General features: G+C 50.5%; 1 protein-coding gene and 1 long non-coding RNA gene across 2 annotated transcripts in view; one reads left to right on the top strand and one right to left on the bottom strand.

Moving 5' to 3' along the window:
• Window positions 1–13,022, bottom strand: part of LOC112955504 — an 18,964-nt gene extending 5,942 nt beyond the window's left edge. Inside the window, exon 1 of the long non-coding RNA XR_003250894.1 lies at window positions 12,934–13,022. This is a non-coding gene — a long non-coding RNA (uncharacterized LOC112955504). The remainder of the gene's footprint in view (window positions 1–12,933) is intronic.
• A 12,256-nt stretch (window positions 13,023–25,278) lies between these two features.
• Window positions 25,279–26,827, top strand: part of GCDH (glutaryl-CoA dehydrogenase) — a 5,592-nt gene continuing 4,043 nt past the window's right edge. Inside the window, exon 1 of the mRNA XM_026048829.1 lies at window positions 25,279–25,309. Within this exon, the coding sequence (XP_025904614.1) occupies window positions 25,279–25,309 (31 nt within the window). The remainder of the gene's footprint in view (window positions 25,310–26,827) is intronic.

Here is a 26,827-nt window from a genome sequence, read left to right as displayed (position 1 = left end):
AGGTCTTCAAAACCCGCCTGGATGCCACCCTGTGCCACATGCTCTAGGTGTGCCTGCTTGAGCAGGAAGGTTGGACTAGATGATCTGTAGAGGTCCCTTCCAACCTTAAATATTCTGAAATATTCTGAAATATTCTGAAAGGCCAGAAGCCGAGCAGAAAGTTCGTCGTTAGCGGAAGAGAAAGAGACGGTACGTGGAGAAACGAGGAATTGTCGGCAGGCGAGAAAGAGTACCGTCGGGGGTGCGAGAAGGAGATTTCTGGGAGGGAGAGAAGAAGAATTAGTAGGGGAAATAATGGGACACATTAGAGAGCGAGGGGAAAAAAAATCATCGGTCGAGAAAAAGAGAATTTTTAGTATGAAAAAAGAGAATGATTATCTGAGAGAAAAAACTATACGGGGTCAAGGAAGCAAATTCGTAAGGGGAAGGAGACAGAACAATTTAGGGGCAAAAAAAGAGAACCGTTAGCGGGGGAGAAAGATTTACTAGGGATTCAAAAAAGAATAGGCATCGAGAAATGTTGTTGTTCGTGGGGCGAATAAGAGAGTTATTGATGAGGGAATAAAAATTTTCGGCGGGCGGGGGAGAAAGAACGTGATTAGCAGGAGAGGAAGCGCGTTATGAGCGGAAGAGAAAATGATTAGAAGGAGATCGAGAGACCTATCGTGCGGAGAGAAAAAGAACTATTAGCGGGAGAAGAGAACCGTTGGGTACAAGACGGAGATTTATAAGCTGGAGCGAAAGAGTTATTAGCCAGAGAAAGAGCGATTACCGGAAGGAAAAGAGAATTACYGGGGCCGAGAAAACTTATTAGCGTGAGAGAGACTTATGAGCGGGTGAGAAAGAATGAATAGGAACACGCTGCGGAAAGAGGCTGCGGAGTCTCCTCCTCTGGAGATCTTCAAAACCCGCTTGGATGCGGCCCTGCCGCGTGCTGTAGGTAAGCCTGCGTGTGCAGGGGATTGGACTGGACGACCTCTGGAGGTCCCTCGTGACCTTAAGCGTTCTACGATTCTGTGACGTTTTAGCGAAAGACCGAGTGAATTATGAGCCCAAAGGGAAGAGAATTATTAGCTGGAGAGACAATAGAATCGTTAAGAGAATGGAAATAGGAATAGCATTATTAGCGACAGAAAGGGAATTATTAGGGGAGGAGCGGGATAAATCGCAGCAGAGAAAGATAAATATATCGGGGGTCGAGAAGGAAATGATTGGTGGGAGAGGAAGAGAATGATGCACGTGAGAATTTATAGGTGGAGAGAAGGGAAACTATGAGCAGGAGAGAAAGGGAATAACAAGCAGGAGAGGAAGATAATACAAAAAGAGAAAGAGAATTACTAGGGGATGAGAAACAGGATGATTGGCAGAAGAGGAAGGGAAGTATTAGGGGAACAGTGAGAGAATTATTAGGCGAAGATAAAGATTTGTTTAGCCGAGAGACAGAAAATTAATAGGGGAATAGAGAGAAAATGGTTAATGGGTGGAGGGAGACGGTAGGAGCGGTCCGAGAGAAGTATTGGGGGGGTAGAAATGAATTATTAGGGATAATTCCTTTGAAATGAATTTCTATATAGTGGGAAAAGAAGAGATATTTCGGGGAATAGAGAAAGAATTAGCAAGAGTATGAGCAGGAGGGAAAAAAATTATTAACGAGACAAAAGGAGAATTATTACGGAAAATGAGTTGGACTGTTAGTGGGAGCGAAGGGAATTATTACCGGGATGGAAATCATATTTTTCCTGGGAAAGCGGGAGTATTATTASCGGGAGGAAAAAGGTCACGATTAACATGAGAGGAAGATAATTTTTATAGGGAGAGAAAGGAATTAGTACCGGGACAGGGGAATTTGTAGCAAGACAGAAAGAGAATTGTTAATGGGAGAGGAAGAAAATACTAAGTGGAATAGAAAGGGAGTTTTTAGCGGTAGAGAAATCAAGGGAACGAGTAGAAAATTATCAGGGGAATAGGAAGAGTTTTATTAGCGGGAGACAAAATGATTAGAGGATTAAGAATAAAATTATTGGCGGAAGAGGAAGAGAATTCTTTGCGGAAGAGATGTGCAGCGGGAAAGGTGCAGAAGTATTAGCGGGAGATGAAGGGACGTGCTAGAAGGAAATGAAGAAAGCGTTAGCCAGAGAAGTGGTGAATAACCGAGGCCACGAAGAGAGAATGATGAGAGGAAGGAATCGGTCAGGAGAAGAAGAAAAGCATTAGCTGCAGAGGAGAAGAATGAGCGGAAGAAAAGGAAGAAAACTATCAGTGGAATGGGAATAAAATTATTAACAGAATAGGAAGAAAAATACCATAAAAATAGGAAGACCGTAATTAGCGTATAAGAGGAAAATTATTAGCGGGAGAAGAGCGCCCTTAGGGGAATAGAAAGAGAACTATTAGTGGAAGAATAAGATGAGTATTAGTGGGAGAAGAGGAGAAGAATTAGAAAGAGAGAAAGAATTATTAGGGGAAAATAAAAAGATAGGTTTTAACTGGAGTAAAAGGTAACTATTGGGGGAACGGGGAAAGAGGTAGCATCAGCAGAGTAAGAGATTTGTTAATGGAAAGAGAGAGAATTGTGACGGGTATAGGAAGAGAATTATTAGCGGGAGAAAAAGAGAAATACCAGTGGGAGAAGAGGAGAAGAATTAGCCAGAGAGAGACAAAATTATTAGGGGAATCGAAAGAGAATTTTTAATGGGAATAATAGGTAAGTTTGGRGAAAACAGGAATAAAATGACTAGCGAGAGAGGAAGAGATTTATTAGGGGAATGGTAATAAAAGCGTTGGTGGGAGGGGAAAAGGATAGTTAGGGGACTAGAAAGGCGCACGTTAGCAGAAGAGGAGGAGGGCGCCTTTAAAACTCGTAGGGCCGTGAGATTTACCGGCTCGACGGAAACAAGCTGAGGAGAATAAGAACAAAATTATTAGCGGGGAAAAGACGAGAAGTATTAGCGCGAGAGGAAGAAATTTATTAGGGGAATGGCGAGAGAACTGTCGGGGGCGTAGGGAGAGAATTCTTAGCGCGGGAGGAAGACGAGCGTTGGGAAGCAGGATGGGAATTATTAGCGGAGTAGGAAGAAAATTACGTAGCCGGAAAGAAAGGGAATTCTTACCGGGAGGAGGAGAAAATTATAGTGGGAAAGGTAGACAATTACTAGCGGTAGAAGAAGAGAGGTAGCAGCCGGAGAGGCAGAGATCTATTAGTACGATAGGAAGAAAATCGTCAGAGAAATAGGAGAATTGTCAGAGCAATAAGAGAATTATTAGCGGGCGAGGCGGAGATTTATTAGGGACGTAGGAAGGGCATTATTAGGAAAAGAAGATGTGGCGGGAGAGGAAGGGACTCGCCTGGGGAATAAGAAGGGCATTGTTAGTGGAACAGGAGGAAAACTAATAAAACTAAAACTAGAGRAGAGAATGAGTAGCGAGAGAGGAAGAGAGCTCTTAAGAAGAGGAGAATTGTAGTGGGAAAGGCAGAGAATTTTTAGCGGGAAAAGAAGTATTAGCCAGAGAGGAAGAAAACTAGCGGCCGAATAGGAAGAGAGTCAGGAGAGGAATACGAAGAGAATTATCGTCGGAAGGAGAATAAAATTATTAGCAGAAGGAGGGGAGAATTATGGGGACGTTAGAACGAAAAGAGTTAGCGTAATAGGAGGAGAATACTTAGCGGGAGAAAAAGAGAACCATTAGGGGAACAGGAAGAGAATCGGTAGCGGCAGAGGGGGAGAACCGTTAGGGGAACGGGGAGAATTCTTAGCGGGAGAATAAGAGAAGCATCGGTGGGAGAAGGGCAAAAGAATTAGCCAGAGAGGAAGAGAATTCTAAGGGTATTAAAAAGAGAATTTTTAATCGGGGGAAAACAAAGGTAAGGTTTGGGAGAATAGTAATAAAATGATGATTGGGAGAGTAAGAAATTTTTGAGGCGGAGAGGGAAACGAATATCGGGGGAACGGTAATAACCGCATTAGCGGGAGAGGACTAGAATATTTCTGGGAATAGAAAGGGAGATTTCAGCATGGGAGAAAGAGAACTTTGAGGGCTATAATGGAAGAATTATTAGCTCCAGAGAAATAAAATGATGACGAGAATAAGAACAAAATTGTTAACGGGAAGGAGAGAGAAGTTTTAACGGGAGAGGAAGCGGATTATAGTGGGAAATAAAGGGAATTATTAGGGGGACAGGGTTACAAGCGTGAGCTGGGGAGGAAGAGAATTATTAGCGGAGTAGGAGGAAAGCCATCAGGGGAATAGGAGGAGAATTGTCAGAGGAATRAGAAGAGCGATATGAGTGGAAGAGGAAAAGAATTTTTAAGGGCATTGGAAGGGAATTGTTAAGGCAATAGGAAGAGAAGTGTTAGCGGGAAAGGAAGAGAATAATTAGGGGAGTGGGAAGGGAATTATTAGCGGAATAGGAAGAAAACTATTATCTATTTTAAAAGAAAATAATAAGCGGGAGAGGAATAGAATTCTTACGAGGAGAGGAAGAGAATGATAGTAATAAAAGAGAGATCTTAGTGGAAAAAGAGGAGAAGTATTAGCCGGAGAAGAAAGGAATTAGTAGCAGAATAGGAAGAGAATTAGGAGAAGGAGGCCAAGAGAATTACTGATGAGCTAGGAAGAGAATTCCCTCGCTATTCGTTAATAAACGTCAGGGAAATAGGACGAGAATAATTAGGGTCCTAGGAGGACAGTTATTAGCTGGAGAGGAAGAGAGCGCTTAAGGGAACGGGAACGGAATTTTTAGCGGGAGAGGAAGAGAATCATTAGGGCAATAGGAAGAGAATTCTTAGATGGGGAATTAGAGCAATATTAGTGGGAGAGGAGGAAAAGACTAAGMCCGAGAGGAAGAGAAACGTTAGAGCGATCGAAATAAAATTTTTAATGGGAATGAAAGGTAAGTGTTGGGAGAATAGGAATAAAACTATGGAGCGAGATAGGAAGAGATTTATTAGGGGAATGGTAATTAAAGTGTTAGCGAGGGAGGAAAAGAATATTTATGGGACCGGAAAGGGGCATTTTAGCAGGAGAGAACAACTCGGAGGGCTATTAAAAGAGAAGTGTGAGCTCGAGAGCAAGAAAATGAGGAGGAGGAGAAGAATAAAACGATTAGCATGATGGAAAGAGAAGTATTAGCGGTAGAGAAAAGTATTCTTAATGGCAGAGTAAGAGAAAGTTAGTGGGAAATGTGGAGAATTCTAGCGGGAGAAGGAGACGAGCGTTAGCGGGACAGAAAGAATTATTAGCAGAATGGCAAGTTAGGGCGTTACAGATGCGTGCTTGAGGTGAGAGACCCTATCCCGCTTCCAGCGCCGTCGGTACGTACCGAATCTACTTCTTCGCGATTGCCTCGGCAAACCGGTCCGCCCTCGTGGYGCGCAAAAATGACGGTTAACGAAGAACGAAGCGGAAGGCGGACGCCGCGGCCGAACTTCGTGCGATGCCCCCCGGAGGCGGTAATAGGACGGCGCCGTGCGGCCGATGACCGAACGGAGGGCGGAGCGAAGGCGTGGCGGGCGAGCTCTGTCGCGTTCCCCTGCGGAGCTGGCGACCCGGTCTTGCCGTGCCGCCGATAAGCCAGACGGTACGATAAGATATCTGGTGCCGGACCGACAACGGTGCGCTTTGCTCAAACTTTTCCTCGTTCTAATCTCACGATACCGATACGCGACCCCGTCCGAGAAGCTGTCCGCTTCCGAGGGACGACCGCTCCTCGCTGAGCGCGCTCTCTCTATTTTCAATAAGCTCGGCAGACTCGTTAAACCGATCGATAAAGGACGTATGTACGACTGGAGTCGCTCGAGCCCCGCCTACGCGTAAAAGAATATATAAAAGATGAACTAAGGAGGGCAGTAAGTGGGAGGAAGGAAGAGAGAAGAAAGGAGGAACGTAAGGAGAGAGGAACGAAGGAAGAGGAGAGAGGGAAGGCTCCACGGTGACTTCTGGATCGGTCGACGGGCTAAACCCCTTTCCTCCCCTCCGGTCGGGACGCCGCCTGAGGAGACTCATCGAGGTCGATAGCCCTCTCCCATCTTCTGAGGTGAGCGATGATTGCGCGGGTGCACGCTAGGTGCTAGCTAAGAACCCCACGCCGTAGCGGTAGAGAATTTCCTGTACAGAAATCCAAAACCTGTTCTCTAAATGTTGTATTTGAATAAATTGTGCAATTTATGAACTCAACTGCTTGCTTTGAAAGAGATCGGGCCTTCGATCCGCAGGCTGTTCGCGAACCCGACGGTGCCGGAGTCGGGCCTAGTTAAGGAAGTATTTGGTATCCCTCTTGAGAGATGAGTCCGGCCGCCCCCGGTACCTCTCGCCTTTGAGGATTGGCTGGAACGCGAGGGGATCGACCTCTTAGCAAAGTTGCCCGCCCACGCCGCTCCCCGTTAAACTGCAACGCGTAGGAAGGGAATGACTAGTGGACGAGGAAGAGATTTCCTAAGGGAGATAGGAAATCTTAGGCGGAGAATAAGAAAAGAATGAGCCAGAGAGGAAGAGAAATATTAAGAGAAGCATTAATGGGAGAGGAAGAGAGTTATTAGCGGGACAGGAAAACAAGCGTTAAGGGAATGATGATAAAAATGTTAACGAGACGGCAAAAGAATTGACGGGAATAGAAAGGGAGATTTTAGCGGGAGAGACGGAGATTGCTGACGACCATAAAAGGGGAACGATTAGGTCTACAGAAAGAAAACGATGAGGAGAGTAAGAATGAAATAATGACTGTGAGGAAAAGAAGCGTGAGAGGAAGCGTATTCTTAACGGACGAGGAAGAGAATGACGGTGGGAAAGGCAGAGAATTCTTAGCGGGGGAGGACGACGACTGTTACCTGGAGAGAAAGAGAATTATTAGCGGACCAGGATGAAAATGATCGGGGGAACGGGAAGAGAATTATTAGCGGGAGATGTACTGGCGGGAGAGAAAGAATAATTAGGAGAATAGGAAGGGAATTATTAGAGGAATAGGAAGGGAATGAGGAGAAGAATGGGGRAAAAATTATGATGAAAGGAAGAAGAAAATAATTAACGGGATAGGAAGATAATTCTGACAGGAAGAGAATGATAGTAGGAAAAGAAGAGAATTCTTAGCGGGGAAAAGAAAAATTAGCCGAAGGAGGAGGGAATCGGTAGCGGAATAGGAAGAGAAATAGGAGAGGAATAGGAAGAAAGTGATTAGGGCAATAGGAATACCATTAACAGAAGAGAATTAGCAGGGAAATAGGATAAGAATAATGGATGCAATAGGAGGAAAACTATTAGCAGGAGAGGAAGAGAACTCTTTGGGGGAAAAACAAAGAGAATTACTGTTGGGACGGGAGGACGATCACTAGGAGAAGAGGGAGAAAATCACCAGGATAAGAGAAGAATTGGCCAGAGAGGAAGAGAACGAGGACGGTCAGAAAAAGGCGTTTTAACTGGAAGAAAAGGTAAGTTTGGGGAGAATAGGAAAAACATTATTAGAGAGAGAGGGAGGAAGAGGTTTATGAGGGGAATGGTAATAAAAATGTTAGCGGAAAAGAATACGTAGAGCAATAGAAATGCAGATTTTAGCAGGAGAGAAAGAGAACTTTAAGGGCTATAAAAAGAGAATTATTAGGTGAAGAGATRGAAAGAGAGGAAGAGAATAAAAACAAAATAGCGTGAGGGGAAGAGAAGTATTGGCAGGAGAGGAAGAGTATGCTTAACGGGAGCTGAAGAGAATTCCCGTGGGAAAGGGAGAGCTTTATTAGCAGGAAAAGATGGCAAGCATTAGCCGGAGAGAAAGAATTATTAGCGGAATTAGGAAGAGAATTGTCAGGGGCGCAGGAAGAGAAAGAATAGCGGGAGATGAAGAAAATTCATAAGTGGCTAGGAAGGGAACTATTAGGGGAATAGGAAAATTATCGGGGAGGAAGAGAAATTTTTAGGGGAATAAGAAGGGGATTATTAAGAGAATAGAAGGGAATTATTAGCGGGATAGGAAGAAAATTACCATCCAAGTAAGAATGAGTTAGTGGGAGAGGAAGGGAATTACAGTAGGAAAAGCAGAGATTACTTTCTGGGAGAAGAGGAGAAACATCTGTAGATGAGGGAATTAGTAGCGGAATAGGAGGAGAAATAGGAGAGGAATAGGAATTAAATTATTAATGAACTAGAGAATTATGAGGAAAATAGGATGAGAATAATTGGCATAATAGGAGGGGAAATATTACCAGGGGAGGAATAGAATTGTGAGGGGAATAAGAGGAGATTCATCAGGGGAAGAAGAACAGAATTCGCAGAGGGAGAATAAGAGAAATATTAGTGGGAGAAGAGGAGAAGTAGTAGCTAGAGAGGAAGAGAAATACTGGAATGATCAAAAGAGATTTTTTCACAGGAATAAAAGGTAAGTATTGGGAGAATAGGAATAAAATTACTAGCGGGAGAGGAAGAGAGGTATTCTGGGAAGGTTAAAAAAAAAAAAAAAAAAAAAGGTCAGGGGGAGAGGAAAGGAATATTTATGGGACCGGAAAGGGAGATTTTAGTAGGAGAGAAAGAGCACTTGTAGGGCTATAAGAAAGAAAATTATTAGATGAAGGAAAATGATGAGAAGAATAAGAATAAAATGATGAGCGTGAGGGAAAGAAGTATTCGCGGGAGAGAAAGAGCACTCTTTACGGACGTGGATTAGAAATATAGTGGGAAATTTAGAGATTTGTCAGCGGGAGAAGATGACAAGTTTTAATTGGAGAGCAAGAATTATTAGCGGATGTAGGAAGAAAATGACTGGGGGAATACAATTGTCAGGGGCATTTTAGGAGAATTATTAGGAAGAGAGGAAGAGAAGTCTTAAGGGCGTAGGCAGGGAACTATTAGGGGAATAGGAAGAGAAGTATTAGCGAGAGAGAAAGATAATAAATAGGGCAATAGGAACAGAAATATTAGCTGAATGGGAAGGGATTCTTATGGAAAAAAAAAAAAAAAAAAAAAAAAAAAGTAAGAAGAAAATAATTAGCCGGAGAGGAAGACTTACTGGAAGAGAAAGGGAGATTTTAGCACAAGAGAACTCAGAGGGCTATAAAAGGAGAAGTATTAGGTCTAGCAAAAGAAACTGATGAGGAGAATAAGAATAAAATTATTAGAGTGAGGGGTAGAGAAGTATTAGTGGGAGAGGAAGGGAATTACAATCCAAGCATAAAGAAAGTAATTAACAGGAGAAGAGGAGAATTCTTACAGGAAGAGGGAGAGAATTATACTATGAAAAGTAGAGAATTCTTCGTGGGAAAGAAAGCAAACATTAGCCAGAGATGGAGGGAATTAGCGGCAGAATAGGAGAAGAATTAGGAGAGGAACGGGATGAGAATTATCGGTGGAATAAAATTATTAACGGAAGAATAAGAGAGTGATGGGGAAAATGGGAAGAGAATTAGGAGGAGAATTCCTAGCGGGAGAAGAAGAGAACTCTTAGGGAAATAGGAAAAGAATTTTTAGTGGGAGGAGAGGATTTAGCCAGAGAGGATGAGAATTCTTAGGGGAATAAAAAGAGAATTTTAACTGGAGTAAAAATAAGAATAACATTATTAGAGGAAGAGATATATGAGTGGGTGAGGAATACTAGTATTAGGAGAATGATAATAAAATTCTTAGTGGGAGAGTAAGAGAAAACTTAGGGCAATATATAAAGGGAGTTTTTAGCAGTAGAGAAAGACAAGTTTGTGGGTTACAAGTAGAGAATAATGAGCTCGAGAGAAAGAAACGGTAGGATAAGAAGCATAAAATTATTAGCGGGAGAGGAAGGCCATTCTTAATGGAAGAAGAGGAGAATTATAGTGAGAAATGCAGAGAATATTAGAGCGAGAAAAAGAAAAGTATTAGCCTGAGACAGAAAGAATCGTAGCAGAGTAAGAGGAGAACTGTGAGAGGAATACAAGGAGAACGATGGAGATCCGGAGGAAAATGATCAGAGGAATATAGCAAGAATTATCAGAGAAGAAGAAAGAGAATTATTGGCGGGCGAGAAAGAGAATTATGAGGGAAATAGGATGGAAATTATTAGCGGAATAGGCAGAAAATTACGTGGTGGGAAAGAAAGGGAATTCTTAACAGAAGAGAGAGAGAATTACAGTGGGAAAAGTAGGCCATTACTAGCACTCGAATAAGAATAAAATTAGGTAGAATTGGTAGAAATGGGTAGAAATTAATAAAATTGGTAGAGTGGGAATAAAAGTTTTAACCGGGGAGACGGAAAAGATTTAGAAGGAGAGACGGGCAATCATTAGGGGATTAGGAATTAAACTATTAGCGGAGAGATGGAGAATTATTAGAGGAATACAAATAAAAGTGTCAGTGGGAGAGATGGAAGGTTATTAGGGGAGTAGTAATAAAAGTATTAGTGAGAAAGACAGTAGTTAGTGGGATAGCAATAAAATTAGCGGGAGAGAGGGACTACTATTAGAGAAAAAACAATAAAAATATTAGCTGGAGAGACATAATTATTAGGGGAAGAGGAAAAAAGTATTAATGGAGGATACACAATAATTGCTGGGATAGCTATAAAATTATTAACAGGAGACAGAAAATTATTGGAGGCATATTAATAAAAGGCATATTAGTGGGACAGACGGACAATAATTAGCGGGGAAGAGGAACAAAAGTACTAGCGGGAGAGACGGGGAATTATTAGGGGATCAGGAATTAAAGTATTAGCGGGAAAGATGGAGAACTGCTAGTGGAATGGGAATAAATGTAGTAGCGGGAGAGTTTTGCAATTATTAGGGGAACAGGACCCAAAGTATGAATGGGGGAGATGGTAATTAGTGGGAGAGCAATAAAATTATTAGCGGGAGAGGCAACTATCAGAGGAAAAGCAATAAAAGTATTAGCCGGAGAGAGAGAGACGATGATTAAAGGAATCTGAATAAAATGCGTAGCGGGAGACACAAACAATTAGTATGGAAATAGCAATAAAATTATAGGAGAGACTATTAAGATAAAAAAGGGAACGGGAATGAAAGTACTGTCGGGAGAGAGAGACAATTATTACGAGAACAGGAATAAAATTACTGTCGTGAGAGACAGGCGATTATTTGGGGAAGAGAAATAACACTTTCAGCGAGAGAGACTGTGTTAGTGGGAGGGACAGACAGTTATTAGGGAAGTGTAGTAGAATTATTAGCGGGAGGGAGACAATTTTAACTGGGAGACAGAGTCAATTATTAGAGGAAAAGGCATAAAACTTTCAGCCCCAATTCTTATGGGGAGAAAAAGGGGACGCAAGGGAAAACTAATGCGGAGTGCACGAGAAGGAATTATTACGAAAAGAGAGAGGGCGAGCGAATAGGGCTTATTACAGAGAGCACGTGGAGCTTTTGTTACGGAGAGCACGGAACAGTTATTACGGTGAGCAAACAGGGGAGTGAGGGGGAATTATTGCAGAGCGTGCGGAAAAACTTTTTCGGGACACAGGAACAAATATTGCGGGCAGCGACAAAGAATTACTAGGGGGAGAGAAAGCTGGCGCGCCGAGAGAGAGAAGAAGAGAAATTATGGCGGGGAGCACCAAAGAGTTATTTCAGGGAGTGCAAGAAAGAAGTATGACAGAGAGAGAAAGGGAGAGCGTGCCAGGAGGAGTGGTTGCGAAGCACGGAGTTATTACAAGGAGAGAAAGGGGGAGCGCAAAAAGAAATTACTGTAGAGAAATAAAGAGAGTTATGTTGAGGGACAGAGAAAGGATCGGGGAGAGAGAGAAATGAACAGCGCTTGGATTGCTCGCCTCTTTCCAAGCCCTCACCTTTTGCATGCGACAACTCTAACAATCCCACCAGATGGGCGTGCGGGTGCAGGCGATGACGACCGGAAGGCAGCAGCGGATCGTGAAGTACTAGGTGTTTCTTTATGGGTCTGTCCCCGCACAGCGCTTCCCCAACAAACCAACCAAAATGAGGGGTGAGTTTTCGGACTGCTACTCTGATGCTTTTTCAGGATGACAGAGCTCACTGTCTTCACAGGGGACAGTTAGTTGGACTTTACCTACAGTCCTGCCCTTACCTGCCAGGGAAAGGGACCCTCTCCTGTCCCTTCTGCTTATTACTGCTAAGTAAAGGAGGTACTTAAAAGTCGTTGGGGTTCTTTTAGGTCCTTCAGTAGCGTTCAGTTTTCTTTGAAGAGACAAATACTCACATGTCCCCCGTATGCCAAGCTACCGACAATTTACAACGAAACAGACCGTCAAGTCTTCTTYGCTGCGGTGAGACTAAAACAAAACTAGGGAGATGGGTCCCACACTTATTAGGAAGAGCCTTTTCCTGTTGTTCAGGCTCCAAGAGCCTTCTCGTGTTGTTCAGGCTCCAAGCTTATGGAGAACACCAGAAGAGAGAGCAGGGGACTTGCCAGGAATGTTAGCAGGGACGGGAGCACTAGGGGGGTGCGCAGAAAATGGGCAGCTCGGCCCCACGCTCTGGCAGTCCTGGCCCTGCGCTCCAGGCCCGGACAGATCCGGCGCCAAGACGCCGCCATCCCACGCCCTGCACGGCCGCCTTCACGCGGCGATGGCTGCACCGGCAGGATGAGCCCGAGGCCCACGACCACCTGTAGGGACGCGACCCCCTCACCGTACCCTTCCTCCACGCTCCTGTCTGGAGGCGCTCAGGCTCCCCACGAGGACAGCGCGTCCGCCGCGGAGGCGCCACGCGAGACAAGACCGCAGGCACCGTGCGGGCACTGCCGAGAGGGGACTGAGCAAAGCGTGGGGGGTGGGGGGGGGTGGAGAAAGGAGGTGACACCAGTTGTGTCCTCAAGTTGTGCCAGGGAAGATTAACATTATACATTGGGCAAAATTTCTACGTGAAAAGATGAGTCAGTCATTGTAATAGGCTGTGCGGGAAACTGACAGTGTCACCATCCCCGACAGCATCCAAGAACCGTGTAGATGAAGGACTTAGAGAGACTCAGGTTTAACAAGCACGGTGTCGAAGGGCTTACGGTTGGACTCGATGGTCTTGAAGGTCTGCGACGGCCTCTTCAAGATGACCAAAATGTCGGAAAGGAGCGGTTGACAGTGACGTGTCGGCACTGGTGAGTTGCTGGAGGATGGGCAGGACCCGGGCTTCACGGCCACACTTCTGCTTCTCTGATCCTCGAGCGGAGCACAGGGGAGCGCTCAGGGCGTGGGCCCTCCCTTACCTTTGCGGGACAGCTGCTTCGACGGCGGAGAGCTGCGGTGAGCGGAGCGATCTGCACGTGCATGCGCCCCGTTGCTGTCGTAGTACTTATTTTTCAGCGCAGGAGGGCAGTCAGGAGCGCTGCGCAACGTCGGGCACGCGCGCGCGCTGCCCTTCCGGCAGCAGTTCTGCTGTACTGACACGTTCAAGGGGTTCACTCGGCTTCCAGAATGGCAGGACTTTTTATTTGTTGTTTTGTTATTTTTTCCAGTGGTGACTGCAGTCAAACAGCTATTCATGCTTTAAGGAGTAGAACATCCTTATTTTATATAGATATGCATGCAGCCTCCATCCTTACGTGGACCGAAACGAGCAGCTTCTTTGAAGACGGTTGCAATAAAAGTGCTTCTCCCCAGGTCATGCTCGCCCTTTCTAGAATCGTAATATGACGTCTCCAGTCTGGGGAAGCTGTCAAAATTCTGTTCTTGCAGGCGCGAATGCGGCAGTTGGGGGTGGGAACGTAGGGCGCACGCACGTCATTCGTCTGCAGTACCGTTTATTGGATGCGTGGGGGCCGCACCGAGGCAAGGGAAGGCAGCGCGAGCGCGCCTCCTTCAACAGTACAGTATTTCTCGTAGCCACGGGACGGCAGCAGCGGACGCCGCGCGCACGCGTCCGCTCTGTGCTGACGCGGAACAGCCCCCTTCACCCGCGAGGGTAGGAAAGGAGCGGGCTGGCGGTGGAGCCCCTGGCGTGCAGGTGCAGAGTCAGACCGCTGACCGTGTGCGCAGCACGGTCTTCATTTGGTGCATGCGCGTTTGCATCGCCGCCCCCTTCAGGACGGCTATTTTCCAGAAAGAGACTACTTTGGGTTTTTTTTCCAAGAGTACCTCTTTAAATTTTTATTTTACTCCACTACCATCACCACTACTGCAGTGTGAAAACAAATCCAAATGGTCGGGTCTGTCTTTCATATAGATGTGCTCGTATCTCCAACATACCTGATTTGAAGCAGGCAGCTTCTGAGGGCTTCAGGAACCAAACTTTCAGCTGAACAGTGCAAAAATACAGACCAAGATTACTTGCACAGGCTGCATTAAAAAAAAAAAAAAAAAAAGAAAGAAAAGAAAGAAAAAACAATATATAAAAGACTTTAATTTTTAATTACTGCATCCCCACTGAAATGGATTAGGGCGACATTATTCTGTTCTGGCTGCTAGGCTGACTACGCAGGACCCGCGCCACACCAGACACGCCCCACACCAGACACACACACACACACACACACACACAAGCTCCCTCCAGCCGTTAAGCCCTACAAAAACACAACTGTGCGGCTCTCATGCTCTAGAAAAGAGCTGAAAGTGTCAAATGCCACTGACTGTGGCAGAAAGGGGCCAGGAAAGCCCAGAACAGGAACGCAGAACAAGTCAGAAAGGCCCGATGCCTTGACAACGGAAGAAACAACATTGTGAAAGGGGGCCRGACGGCGCAAGAAGAGCACGTGGTGGCAAAGACGGCCAATGAGGCCACAACGATGGCCGCAAAGACGTGTGGCCGCTAGCGACAGCCTGCCCCTTTTGTCTGGCCGCACGGAACAAGCTGCGATCTGCCGGCGCGACGCTGGCGAGCGCAGCCAGCATAAGACAACAAATGCTTCCATGCTAGCACCCTGCAGCGCAGGACTTGCTCCACGAGCACAAAGCGTGAGAGCGACAGCAGGACCTGAGCACAAGAGAGTGAGGCTGCGATGCAGACCGCAGACGGACTCGAGCTGTCCGCTGTCGCGAGCCCTCACGTTTCACCACAAGTCGAGTCCGGATGCCCCGCGATGCTTTGCCCGTCAGCAGGGTGTCTTCAGTACTCGGGCTCGCCGTCGCTCCTGACGATGCRTTCTTGACCCTCTCACACACGTGCGCACACCCACACGCACCACTACACCCTTCCCCTCTCTGCCTGGCTGTGGCAGCACTCTAGGTCACCGACAGGCCTTGATAGACATCCTCAGCGGCGGATGATGCGCATCCTCTCGTCTTCCTCAAGGTGCCCCATTCACTTTCATCCCCTGCCAAAGCTAAGCGCTAGCAGTCACTGCTTTTCCCCTCAGTGATAACCTCGKCGGCAAGAACCAGCTCCCGCAGAGTGCTAGGGGTCCTCTGCTGCTTACCTGTGGTACACAAATTCCGAATGCCTGAATCGTGGCTGAGGTAGCATCCTTGGTACCTGGAACAACCAAAACATGACTCTGTCAGCAGGCCACACATGCCAAACTGCCGACATGCAGGAGGAATGCCCTCCACCGAAACACTCCCTCACGTGCCCTCCTAGAAAAGGCCCGCGCAGCACCTAGAAATGCAGAGCAAAAGCCATCACCAAGATGCAGGCCACCACCAGGCAGAGCATAATGTATCTCAGATCCAGCAAAGTCCCTCCCTGGGCTCCTGGGGACCGCTCAGCCGTTTCTCTTCACACCTCCAAGAAAAACTTCAGGAAAACACAGAGGCAGGACCGCTACTTGAGAGGGTGCCAAAAAGCACACRCTATCCACAGCAATGCACCCCCTCCCAACACCTTTACCAGCTTTGGGCACCCATCCTGAATGCCAGGCTATGCGCCGCAAGGCCCGGGCCCTCCCGGCACCTGTCAAAGCAGAAGAGCTGCGGCGACGGGGACGGGCGCAGCACGACAACCCCTCGGCGCTAGGTGCCGCTTCCTCCTCCGGGACACGAGCGATGCGCTCCCCGCCTTACTCCACACCTACGTGCGCAAAGAAAAAAGCGTGGACTCTGATGTTCCGGACAAGTCCGGAAGAGAATCAAAAGCCGTCATCCGTGATGGAAGGACCTGAGACTGTGAGACCACAGGGAAGAGAAGCCCGACGGGGCATCGGGAAGGCGCTAAACAAGACCGGCTTCGGAAGAGGAAGCGGCTGCCCACGATGCCTCAACGATGGACGCAAAGAGAATCTTCTGCCCCTTCGTAGCCCCATGCGCAACCCACAACGAGAGCCACCCGCCCTAGGACGATGAGGGACGTGGTCACGCAAGAACCCAATGGCCAGGCAGAAAGGCCCAAGGTTTGCACAACAGAGCAAATAACACTGTGAGAGGGCGCCAAGACGACGCAAGAGCACGCGAGCGACGGCGCGAGAGACTCCGTCCGCGAGCGACGCCTCCCGCGCTAGCGCCGCACGGCGTGGGACGCGCTCCGGGAGCGCAAAGAACAAAAGCGCTACCCAGACCTGAGCGAAAGAGAGCCGAGCTTCGATGCTAACCGCACGCTACGTGATGACGCGGATGCTTATTTTTAGTATCTGAAGCAAGACCGAGGAAAATGAAGCCAGTTTCGGCGCAATTTGAGCGCTGCAGGAAGAAAGGAGGCTGGCAAAAGTAGTAAGGTCCTTCGATCCCGGTACACGGTCTGTGAGCAAAGAGAGGTACAGATTTCCTCTGCCAAGTTCCCGACACAAACAGAATGTTTGAAGCTATGCTGTAAATAGGAGGAAAACACCACACAGTAAAAACAGTGCTTGTCAGTCTCGCTGGCGACAAGTACTCACGTTCAGCCAATTGCCGCCCAGGAAAACCGAGATAGAATTTGAGTTCACACTGGCGTGAGACCCACATTGAAAACCATATTTACCTTGGATGGCAAAAACAATGCTCACGGAGCCTTGTCGAAACGCTGCCCCAGCCCTGCTCAGAGTTGGATTTCGTTTATGATAAGAAGAACAGAGCAAGGTTACAAAAATCACATCGCTGCCGTTTCCCTGTCTTCCTAATGTGAACGGGAACGCTACATCAGAGCTGAGGAACGTGAGTAAATTCCAAATTAATTTAGGGTGCCGAGTCGAAGCGAGATCCGACAGCGATGGTTGCCAAAAGGGCCGGGCAGCCTTTACGTGAAGTAGTAGGACTACATTTATCTTCCCATTATACTCACGGCGGATCTTTGATACAAATCTTTGCCCCCTTGGATCATCTTCTCAGAAAGCTGGAACTCAGAGACATGTGTGGTGCGAAACTGTCCCGAGTTTATGACAAATCACCAGAGTTCTGCATGATCTGGAAAGCGAGTGGTAGTAGCAAAGAGCTAACTCRGTCTCACTGGCTGGATCAAACACAGGACAAGTGCAGGTGGGGAGATACAAGACACACGCTTATGCGCACGCGGACAGTGAAGCCGTACAAGTCCCGATGTCCTTCGCTCACCTCCACGAATGCCATCGCCAGCCCTTTCTCAGAGCGTCGGCTAAAGCTGCAGAACCCAACATCCACCTTACGAGCCACAAACCGAGGCACTGAAAGCAAAGGGGATGTGCTATTTGTGCAGACGAGCGCTCCCGCGAGGGAGAAAGGGAACAGAATCGGCAAGAGAATCCTCGTTGGACGGGGGTGTCCAGCGCTACAGTCGTTCCTCTAGTCATTAATAGCTGTTGCAGTTGTAGTTAGATTATAGAAGGACTCTACATGCAAATAAATATCCACCATCTAGTGTACTGAGAAAGATCTTTGCTACGGACAAGCTGACTCGTTTTATTGGAATCGAGCACTAACGCACTGAAATCCTCAGGACCCGACGGTTTGATGAAAATCTGAAAAATAACACATTCTTCCTAGATGTATATTGTAATACTTGACCTGCATAGTTACCTCCATATTTCCTATGCTAGAAATCCATGCCATCCCGACTCGTATATTCCCATTTATTCAATGCCCGCAGTACCCGATTACTCAGTCAATCGGCCAGGTTCGTGTTTTTGTTATGTAAGATATTGGCCAAAGAAGATTTCAAATGATATCTCTTCCTCCCTAAAGGTATTTAGCGCTTAATATCTTACTTGAGGTTATTAATAGTTGTGGACTTTACATTAATTGCTGCCATGGAGCAGCCACGGAAAAAGGAATCCCTGCGTGGGCCATCCTCCCGCTCACCGCTCCTCCCGCATCAGAAGAATTTGCAGAAGTAGCGTTTAAGTTAAAGAYGATTCCACAAAGCTGGCGCCCCAAACAGGTCGGCTCGTGATTTAGACCGTTGCCACGTGCCGCCTCTCTAGGGCATTTTGCAATTCACCTACTACAGCATCGCTTAGCTTGTCTCACCTACCTCTTAGATACCTGCATCTCTGCTGCTGCTCTACTGCTCTTTCTTTCGAGGCGGAGGGTTTCTCRAGGCGGCGGTGACCGAGTTGGTTGCGCGGCCCTCCCCTACCATGGGAATAGATATTGCCCCTAGAGCGGACTCTTCCCAGGAACAACTGGTTATGGGACGGTTCTTCCAGGTTTTGCAGACAGGGCAAACTGTGCCTTGTCTTCCTGGACCGTCTAGACTGCACTGGAGCTTCTTTTGTAGCTCCAGTTTGTAACAGATAACTCCTACGTCAAGGCTCCTCACTACCTGCTTTAATGGTTCATTCACATTCCTCCTGTCACCTTGGCATTCGGGGTCAGCAATGTTCAGGGCCCGTAGACATTGCTACCAAGGGAACGCTATCCCAAGGTGCCGTAATGGGTTCGAGCCTTTGTGTGCTACAACCACTCTAGCAGGATGGCATTCCCTCCAGGGCAAACCAGGATATCAAACTATACTGCTGCTTCTGTAACACAAGTGCTTCCCAGGAGGGAACACATAGACCTGCGCAGCACCTAGGGCAAGTTGCGGGGGCAGAGCCAGTTAGTGGGCAGAATGGAATTGGTTGCTCCCAGAGAATTGGTAGCTCCCAAAAAACACTCTAGAGAAAAACAGAGGGGTTCCTTGGGGCGCTGCAGGACCAAGCGAGGCCTTGACAGCACGATGGACTCTCTGTGGAAATCTAGGGTAGATTAAATGTATCTTCTGGAAAGCAGAGAGCAACTAAAACACCGAGTCCCGTCCGGACAGGGAGCAGCCCAGCCCTGACAGGCTCCCTGTTCTGCCCTCCGCCCCGGGACCGCCCWTCCTCCCTCCCTGCTCCACAGCCCGGCTCTCGCCCACCACGTCTCCAGTCCCACCGGCCTTACCGGCCCCGGGGCAGCTGCCTCGTCCCGGCGCGCCCCGAGTGGCCGCGTGTCCCGGGACCCCCGCCCGGGCGGCGCCCCCAGCCCTGAGCGCTCCCCGGCCCCGCTCACCTCCTCCGGGGCCGGGACCCCCCGGGACCCCTGCCCGGGCAGCACTCCCAGCCCCGGGCGCTCCCCGGCCCCGCTCACCTCCTCCGGCGCCGGCAGCTCCTCGGCGGCAGCGCCYRCCTCACAGCACGGCCCCAGCRCGAGCTGCCCTCAACGGCCGTCCSGGCCGCAGCGCGTGCCSGCCCCCCACAGCTGCCGCTCGTCCCGGCCCCGGGGCCGGCAGCTGCCGCCCATCACCCAGCGGGCCGGGAGGAGGGTGGCGAGTCCCATCAGGGACAGCTGGGGCAGCCAGGGCAGCAGAGCCCCCCGTCTGCTGCCAGCGGGTGGCTGAACGCGCGAGGCGGAGCCCTGGCCCCGGCACGCGGACACAGTGAGGGGGAGCTGGGGGCAGTCAGGCGTGGGCGGCGCCGCCAGCCCCCGTGTCCCGCCGGGAGGACAGCCCCGGCGAGCACTGGGGGCCAGGCGGGCACGGCCCTTGTCCCGCAGCAGGGCTGCGCCGGAACCCCCGGCAGGCACCGCGGGGCTATCTCATCACAAAATACCCTCCTCAGGCAAAAGAGGAGCAAGTTGACCTCATCCCAATCCGACTTGGGTTTAACATTAACCCTTGGCGTTCCGAGCGGGAGGTGCCTTCTCCTTGGATGCAGYGGGCGTGCAGGGGAGAACTCTCCCGACCTCGGATTGACTGCCACCTGAGGAGGAGGCTCCTCCAGGGGCCGAAACGCCTCTCCCACCTTCTTGGGGAGTGGTGATTATTGCACGTTGGTACGTCAGAGGTAGCCAAAAACCCTGCGGGGTAGTGGAGAAATTCCTATACTGACATCCAAAACCTGCTTTGTAAATGCTGCACTTGAATAAATTGCACTATYTGTGAACTCGACTAATTGGTTTGAATGCAGTTGGACCTATAGTCAACAGACTATTCCTGAATCTGGTGCGGCCACAGTCGGACTTTAGAGCTACCACGGTATTGGGTATTCCCAATCAGGAGGTGCATGACTCTAGGCACACCCGGTCCCTGTAACCTACAAGCATCAGCTGGAAAGCAGGGGCATTTATCTCTTCCCAAATCTGCCCCCTGCATTCCCAAATCTTCAACCTGCAACATCAGGCGACAAGAAACGCAACACAGCTTCAACAATACAGGAAATAAAACTGTGAAAGGGCACTAGGAAGGCGCAAGGGCACGGAGCGGTGGCACGAGTGCAACCGAGAGGTGGCCGATGAGGCCGCTGGGATGGCCGCAAACACGTCCGGTCGCTAACGACAGCCCGCCGCTTTCGGCCAGCGGCACGGGACAAGCCGCCATCTGCCAACAAGATGCTGGCAAGTCAGGCAAAAGATAAAGGCTGCCTCCTGCGCCAGTACCGTGCCAGACGTGTTCCGGGCGCGTACATAGCTCCGGGAACTGGACGTGACCCTGTACCGCATGCTCTAGGYGTTGCTGCTTAAGCAGGGGTGTTGGACTGGACGGTCTCTAGAGGTCCCTTCCAACCTTACCATTCTGTGAATCTGTGATAAAAAACAAGAGCAATGTCAGGTCCTAGACAGAAGAATGCGAAGCTGGGACACGCCGCCTGGACTATGACGTGCCGCTGGCAGTAATCCAGCTGTTACAGAGCCATAGTGTTTGTAGCCCTCTTGGCTCCAGGAACATAGGGCCACGTCCAGACAATAGCACAGCGCTCCTAGAACCGGTCTATAATCGTGGAACGCCCTGCCTGCACATTGGTGCAGGACAGCTAAAAACTGTGGTACGTGCCACGCCATGCATGCTATCGGTAGCTTGCTTCACGGATGAACCACAGCACTGGAGTTGGTCATCTCCCTTCCCAAGCCCTCACCTTTGGGGTGCAGAAGCTCCAACATCCCCACTAGGCAGGTGTGCAAGCACAGGTGACTGCGACCCGAAGGAAATATGCGAGCGCGACGTCCCAGGCGCTTCCGTCCGAGACGTCCCTCTCCCATGAGCTACCCTGCTAATGGAACCAAGAGAGGGCTCAGGTTTCTGGACGACTACTGTGAGGCTTTTTTGGGGGCCCAATGAAACTGTTGTGATCTGTAGATGGGAAGGTTGTTTCTTTCAACTCGACGTAGGGTCCCCCACCTGCCGGACACCCTCTCCAGTCCTTTCCGCTATCACGGTGTGAGGGACTATCTCAAAGCTCATTTGCCTTTCTGCTGAATTTTCTGTAAGAACCCAGCTAAGCAGCTGTGAACAGGTAAGGACTCAAAAGAGTTTTTGGATGGGGTCAAGGAACAGCCACGCTGCGTCAGCTGATGTGTACCGCCCGAAGCCACAGTGGTGGGAATGCTGTCCTCTGGGAGACAACTTTCTTGGATAACCTATAAAAGACTAAGCAATTGAATCACAGACGGTGATCCGGAGACCCCCACCACCCATGTGCACGAAGACTACGGACCAACAGCACACCGCTGGATCCAYGGTGGTGGCAGCTGTGTGTTGCAATGCTATCCTGACTGCTTSCTAGATTTCCTTCCTATCTTTCCCTCTCTTTCCTATTGCTATTGTCTTACTGCAACACAYGAATATGTTCTTTGTGTAAGTCCTCAATAAATTCCCTTGATTGGCAGCATTTGACCTCGTTTGTGTCTTAATCTCACTCTGGGCCTTACAGGGAATCTTCGCAGCTTGGGTCTTCCCGGGATGTAACACAGCGCGTTGTTGCTGATTAAAGGGGGTAATTAGAAATAGCAGCCCATCGCCTGGCTCACCGAGGTGCTCTTAGGCCCTTCACCAGCAACTTGCTTTTTTATTTTCTCTTCACTTTGTGTTCCTTTTTTTTTTATTTATTTTTTTTTTATTTAATAGGTCAGGAAAAACGAAAAAAAAAAAAAAAACCAGGAGTCCTTAACCTGCAGTTTTACATTTGTGCACTCTGTAAGCACCACGCACGGCAGGATTATCCCAGAAAGCCTGCACTGTGCATGCATGGAGGGAATCCAAGAGGCATCCAAAAGGAAGAGGAGACAAACACCTGTGGGTCCCCTGTATGTTAACCCGCCAACAGGCTGCACTGAGAAAAGCTGTCCAGGCTCCTTCGCTATGGTTGCACTACATCAAAAAGTGGGGGCACAGATCGCATCCTGCAGTTATCTGAAGGTGCCTCTCTCCTTCCCTCCCTCTCCCCGCACACTCGCAGAGAGCACCAGAAGAGGCAGCAGGGGGGTCGCCCCCATGTCCCAGCAGAGCCGATCGAGCTTCAGCCGGCTCGGTCCTGAGCTTCTYGGCTTCCTCGGGACTCCCGCCCCTCTCGGTGGGTCTGTCGCAGCAGGAGCCGCCAGTGTCGCGGACACCGACACTTTCTCCCACCGGTCTCCTCCTCCTCCTCCTCTCGCGCTACTCCCCTGCCTCCCGTCRCCTCCTTCGCCGCGGCGAGCGCACGTCCCTGCCCGCCCCCGATAAGAACGGGAACCCTAAGGGAACATGCGAAAAGAGCAGCTCGGCTCCGCGGCGCCGGATCCCCGTCATTCCGCACGGCTCCCGCTCCGAGCCCGGCCCGGCTGCCTTCACGGAGCGATGCCCTCAGCGRCAGGCTCGGTGTCTTACCCGTTCTGAAAGGGCAGAAAGCAGCGGCAAGCAGAGCAACCGGCTCGGCAGGCAGMAGCAACGTGCAGTAACGTGCAGTCCTCCACGGGAGCAGCGCTTGTGTATTTCTTTATTATGATTTTTTTCCCCCAACACAGAAAACGGCACTGGGTCCCTGGGGAGAGGCCCTTAAGGCGCGGTCCGTGCGTCACATATGGGCATTCCACAGCCGCCGCCCCCCCCCCCACCGCGGGCTTTTAAACGCGTTTTCTGTTCGCGATTGCGCAATCGAATCAACAATCAGCGCATGCGCCCTGATCGTTCGATGCCGACCTTTTCTGCGCATGTGCAATAGGATCCCGACGCTGCGCAGGCGTAAGGTTTTTTTTTTTTGCGCATGAGCACTGTTACTTCAATGCCGCACATGCGCTTTTGACGGGTAAATTTGGCGCATGCGTTCTCGCAGTCCTCTAGCGCAGGCGCATTTGGGGGCACGGCGGGCACATGCGCTATAGCAGATTGGTTGGGCGCATGCGTACTGAGTGGCGATTGTGCACGTGCGCAGTGTAGTCGCAGTCCTGCGCGTGCGCGAGGCAGACTAACGATAGCGCATGCGCTCCGGTCAAGGTTTTTTTTTTTTTTGGTATTGCACATGCGCACTGACAGGGCAGCAGCCGATTGTATTGCGCATGAGTAGGACAACATGGGGGGCGCGCATGCGTTTTGGGAGCGCTACATTGCGCATGCGTACTGTTACCTCAATGTTGCGCATGCGTTATTCGAAGCTCAATTTCACGCATGCGTTTTCGCCTCTTCTCTAGTGCATGCGCAATAACGACAAGGCAAACGCATGCGTACTGAGTGGAGATTTCGCGCATGTGCAATAGCGTCACTGCGTTGCACATGCGCAGTCACTTTAAAGACAGCGCATGCGCCCTACTCAGGCTGTCTTGCACATGCGCACTGATAAGCCAGCAGATGACTACTGCGCATGTGCGCTAGTACGCTGGTGCTGCGCATGCGTCTTTGGAGGACGCTGCATTGCGCAGGCGTAGAGCTACGTCAATACGGCGCACGCGTACTTCGTAGCTAAATTTGGCGCATGCGTTTTCGCCGTGCCCCGTAGCGCATGCGCATGACCAAGAATAAGGGCGCATGCGTACTGCCTTGCGATTTTTTTTTTTTGCGCGTGCGCAGTAATGTCACGAATCTGCACATGCGCACTGCTAGTTTTAAAGACAGCGCATGCGCTCTCATCGTGAGTGTCATGCACATGCGCACTACCAAGAGAGCAGCGGACTCTACTGCGCATGTGCASGAGAATGTCCGTGTGCGCATGCGTTTTGGTGCGAGCTACGTTGCGCATGCGTACTGTCACCTCATCGTAGCACATGCGCCTTTCCCTGCTAGATTTGGCGCATGCGTTCTCTCCGAAAGCTCTGGCGCATGCGCATGACGAATARGGCGCGCACATGCGTACTGCGTGGCGATTTTGCGCGTGCGCAGTGTCGCCAGCGAGTCGCTCATGCGCATGGCTGGCTTTAAAGACAGCGCATGCGCTGCCATCAGGAACGTCTTGCACATGCGCATTGACAGAGCAGCGATCGACTCTATTGCGCATGTGTCCTAGAACGTTGGAGAAGCGCATGCGTTTTTGGGGGCGCTGCATTGCGCACGCGTAGTTGTACGTCAATATGGCGCACGCGTATTTCGCGGCTAAATTTGGCGCATGCGTTCTCCCGCACACTCTGGCGCATGCGCATGACCATCAAGGGCGGGGCACATGCGTGGTGTGTGACGATTTTGCGCGTGCGCAGTGGCCCCACCAATCTGCTCATGCGCACTGCTAGCTTTAAAAACAGCGCATGCGCTTTCATCGTGAGTGTCATGCACATGCGCACTGCAAGGAAAGCAGCTGACGCGCATGTACGCTAGAATGTTGTTGTGCGCATGCGTTTTGATGCGAGCTACGTTGCGCATGCCTACTGTCATCGCAATTATGCGCATGCGTTCCCCGCCCCCGTTAAATTTGGCGCATGCGTTCTCTCCGCACACTCTATAGCGCATGTGCCTGACCAACAAGGCGGGCACATGCGTATTGAGTAGCGAATTCTGCGCGTGCGCAGTGATGACAGCRAGCAGCTCATGCGCATTGCTGTTTTAAAGACAGCGCATGCGCCCGCATCGTGAGTGTCACGCACATGCGTACTGCCAAGAGAGCAGCGGACGCTATTGCGCTTGCGTACTAGAGCGGCGGCGGTGCGCATGCGTTTTGAGGCAGGGCACATTGAGCATGCGTATTATGAGCTCAATACTGGGCATGCGCTTTCCGTSGCTAAATTTGACGCATGCGTTCTCGCGACATTCTCTGGCGCATGTGCATTACCAACAGGGTGGTCGCATGCGTACTGCGTGGCAATTCTGCGCGTGCTCAGTGCAACGAGGGGCGAGTCATTGCTTCGCGCATGCGCATTGCTAGCTTTAAATACGGGGCGCGTTCTCTAATCCCGCTATGTCGCACGTGTGCACTGGCAGCGGAGCGGGTAACTAGTGCGCATGTGCACTATAAGGTTGTTGATAATGCATACGTATTGGGTTGTGTTTTTTCTCCATATGCCTCATTGGTGGGGTGGAAAATCAGGGGTACGTGTGCTAGTCGTTTTCTGATCTTTTTYGCATGCGCAGTAATTAACGTTTGTTTATGCAGAGAGAATTTGCCATTCCCACGGGCTTATTATGTATGCCCCCTCTTTATGATGCTGCCCGGCAAGGAGCAAGCACGTTTCGTTTGCACTACTCGTCTTTGTATACCCGTAGGAATCGCTGAGCCTGGCAAGCCCGGAGTCCACGCGCCGCCCCTTACCGTTGCAGTACCGACTTTATGTCACCGGGGGGCGGCAGTGAGCAGGCGGAGCGGACCGCACAGCTGTGTGCACTTTTACCCTTGCAATACACATTTTTGGACACATGATGGCAGCGGTGAGCGCGCTGGAGCGCTCTGCGCATGCGCCTCCTGCCGTGTTGCACCGCGCTCTTTTGGGCACCTGAGGGCAGGAGAGGTCACGGCAATGCGTAATACGCATGCGCAGTCTCTTTCATCTCTGCGCGTGCGCAGAAAGGCACGCGTATCGGAGAGTTGGACGYGGGGGCGGGTGGGACGCGCGTGCGCGCTGTCCTCTCCCTATGGCGCATGCGCGTTTAGGATCCCGCCAGGCGCATGCGTGCCTCCCCTTGAGCGTGGGCGAACTCCACGCGCGCCGGCAGCCACCGAGGACGTGTGTGTGTTTGCGAACGGCTGCCAGCCCTTAACGCCCGGGCCCCGGGGGCCCTGCGGCCTTGCGTGCGGCCTCCCCAGGCCTCACAAAACGAGCACTTTTCCAGCCGGGCTCCGTGCGGGTCTGCAGGGCTGTGGACGAGCGCGGGCAGCGTCCCGGGGCACCATGGCTCAAGCCCTAAGGACTCCCCGGCCTGGAAACGGCGGCGCTACAGGCGGCCCGGGGAGCCTGCGTGGGGGCGGCGCCTTGTGGGGCCGTCTGGGCTGCTGCTGCACAGGCGCCCTGTGGGCTCGGCAGGCTCAACGGCCCCGTCCAGGCCGCCGTGGGCTCCCTGTGGGCCCGGGGGCTTTAGAGGCCCTGTGAGGCTCCCACCGAGGCCGTACGGGCCCTGCCGAGTTCTTGGGGAGCCTTGCAGGCCACTCCATCCCTGCGGCCACCGAGAGAGCCCACGGAGCCCCTGGAGGGCCCCAGGGAGCCACACGGGGCCMGGACAGCACCTCCGGCCCCACACGGGGCCCATAGGGCCGGGATGGTCCCGGATGGGGCCCGCGCGGCACCCAGAGAGTCCTCAACTGCCCCAAAATCCCCAGGAACCGCAAACTCTCCAAGCCTCCCGGAAATAGCCCGAATTGACCCCAATTGCTCCCCCACCCCCTCCGGGCCGGATGCCTGGGCCCTTTTCACGACTGTCAGAAGGGAGGGGAGGGGGCGGGCACGGTCCCGCCCCTTCCGCCCCGCCCCTTCCGCCCCGCCCCCTGCACTTCGGCCCCGTGACGTCCCTGCGGC

This window comes from Nothoprocta perdicaria, unplaced genomic scaffold, assembly GCF_003342845.1.
Source record: "Nothoprocta perdicaria isolate Ctin4 unplaced genomic scaffold, notPer1 scaffold_576, whole genome shotgun sequence".
NCBI classification, from domain to species: domain Eukaryota; kingdom Metazoa; phylum Chordata; class Aves; order Tinamiformes; family Tinamidae; genus Nothoprocta; species Nothoprocta perdicaria.
This window is presented reverse-complemented; position numbering and strand designations above follow the sequence as displayed.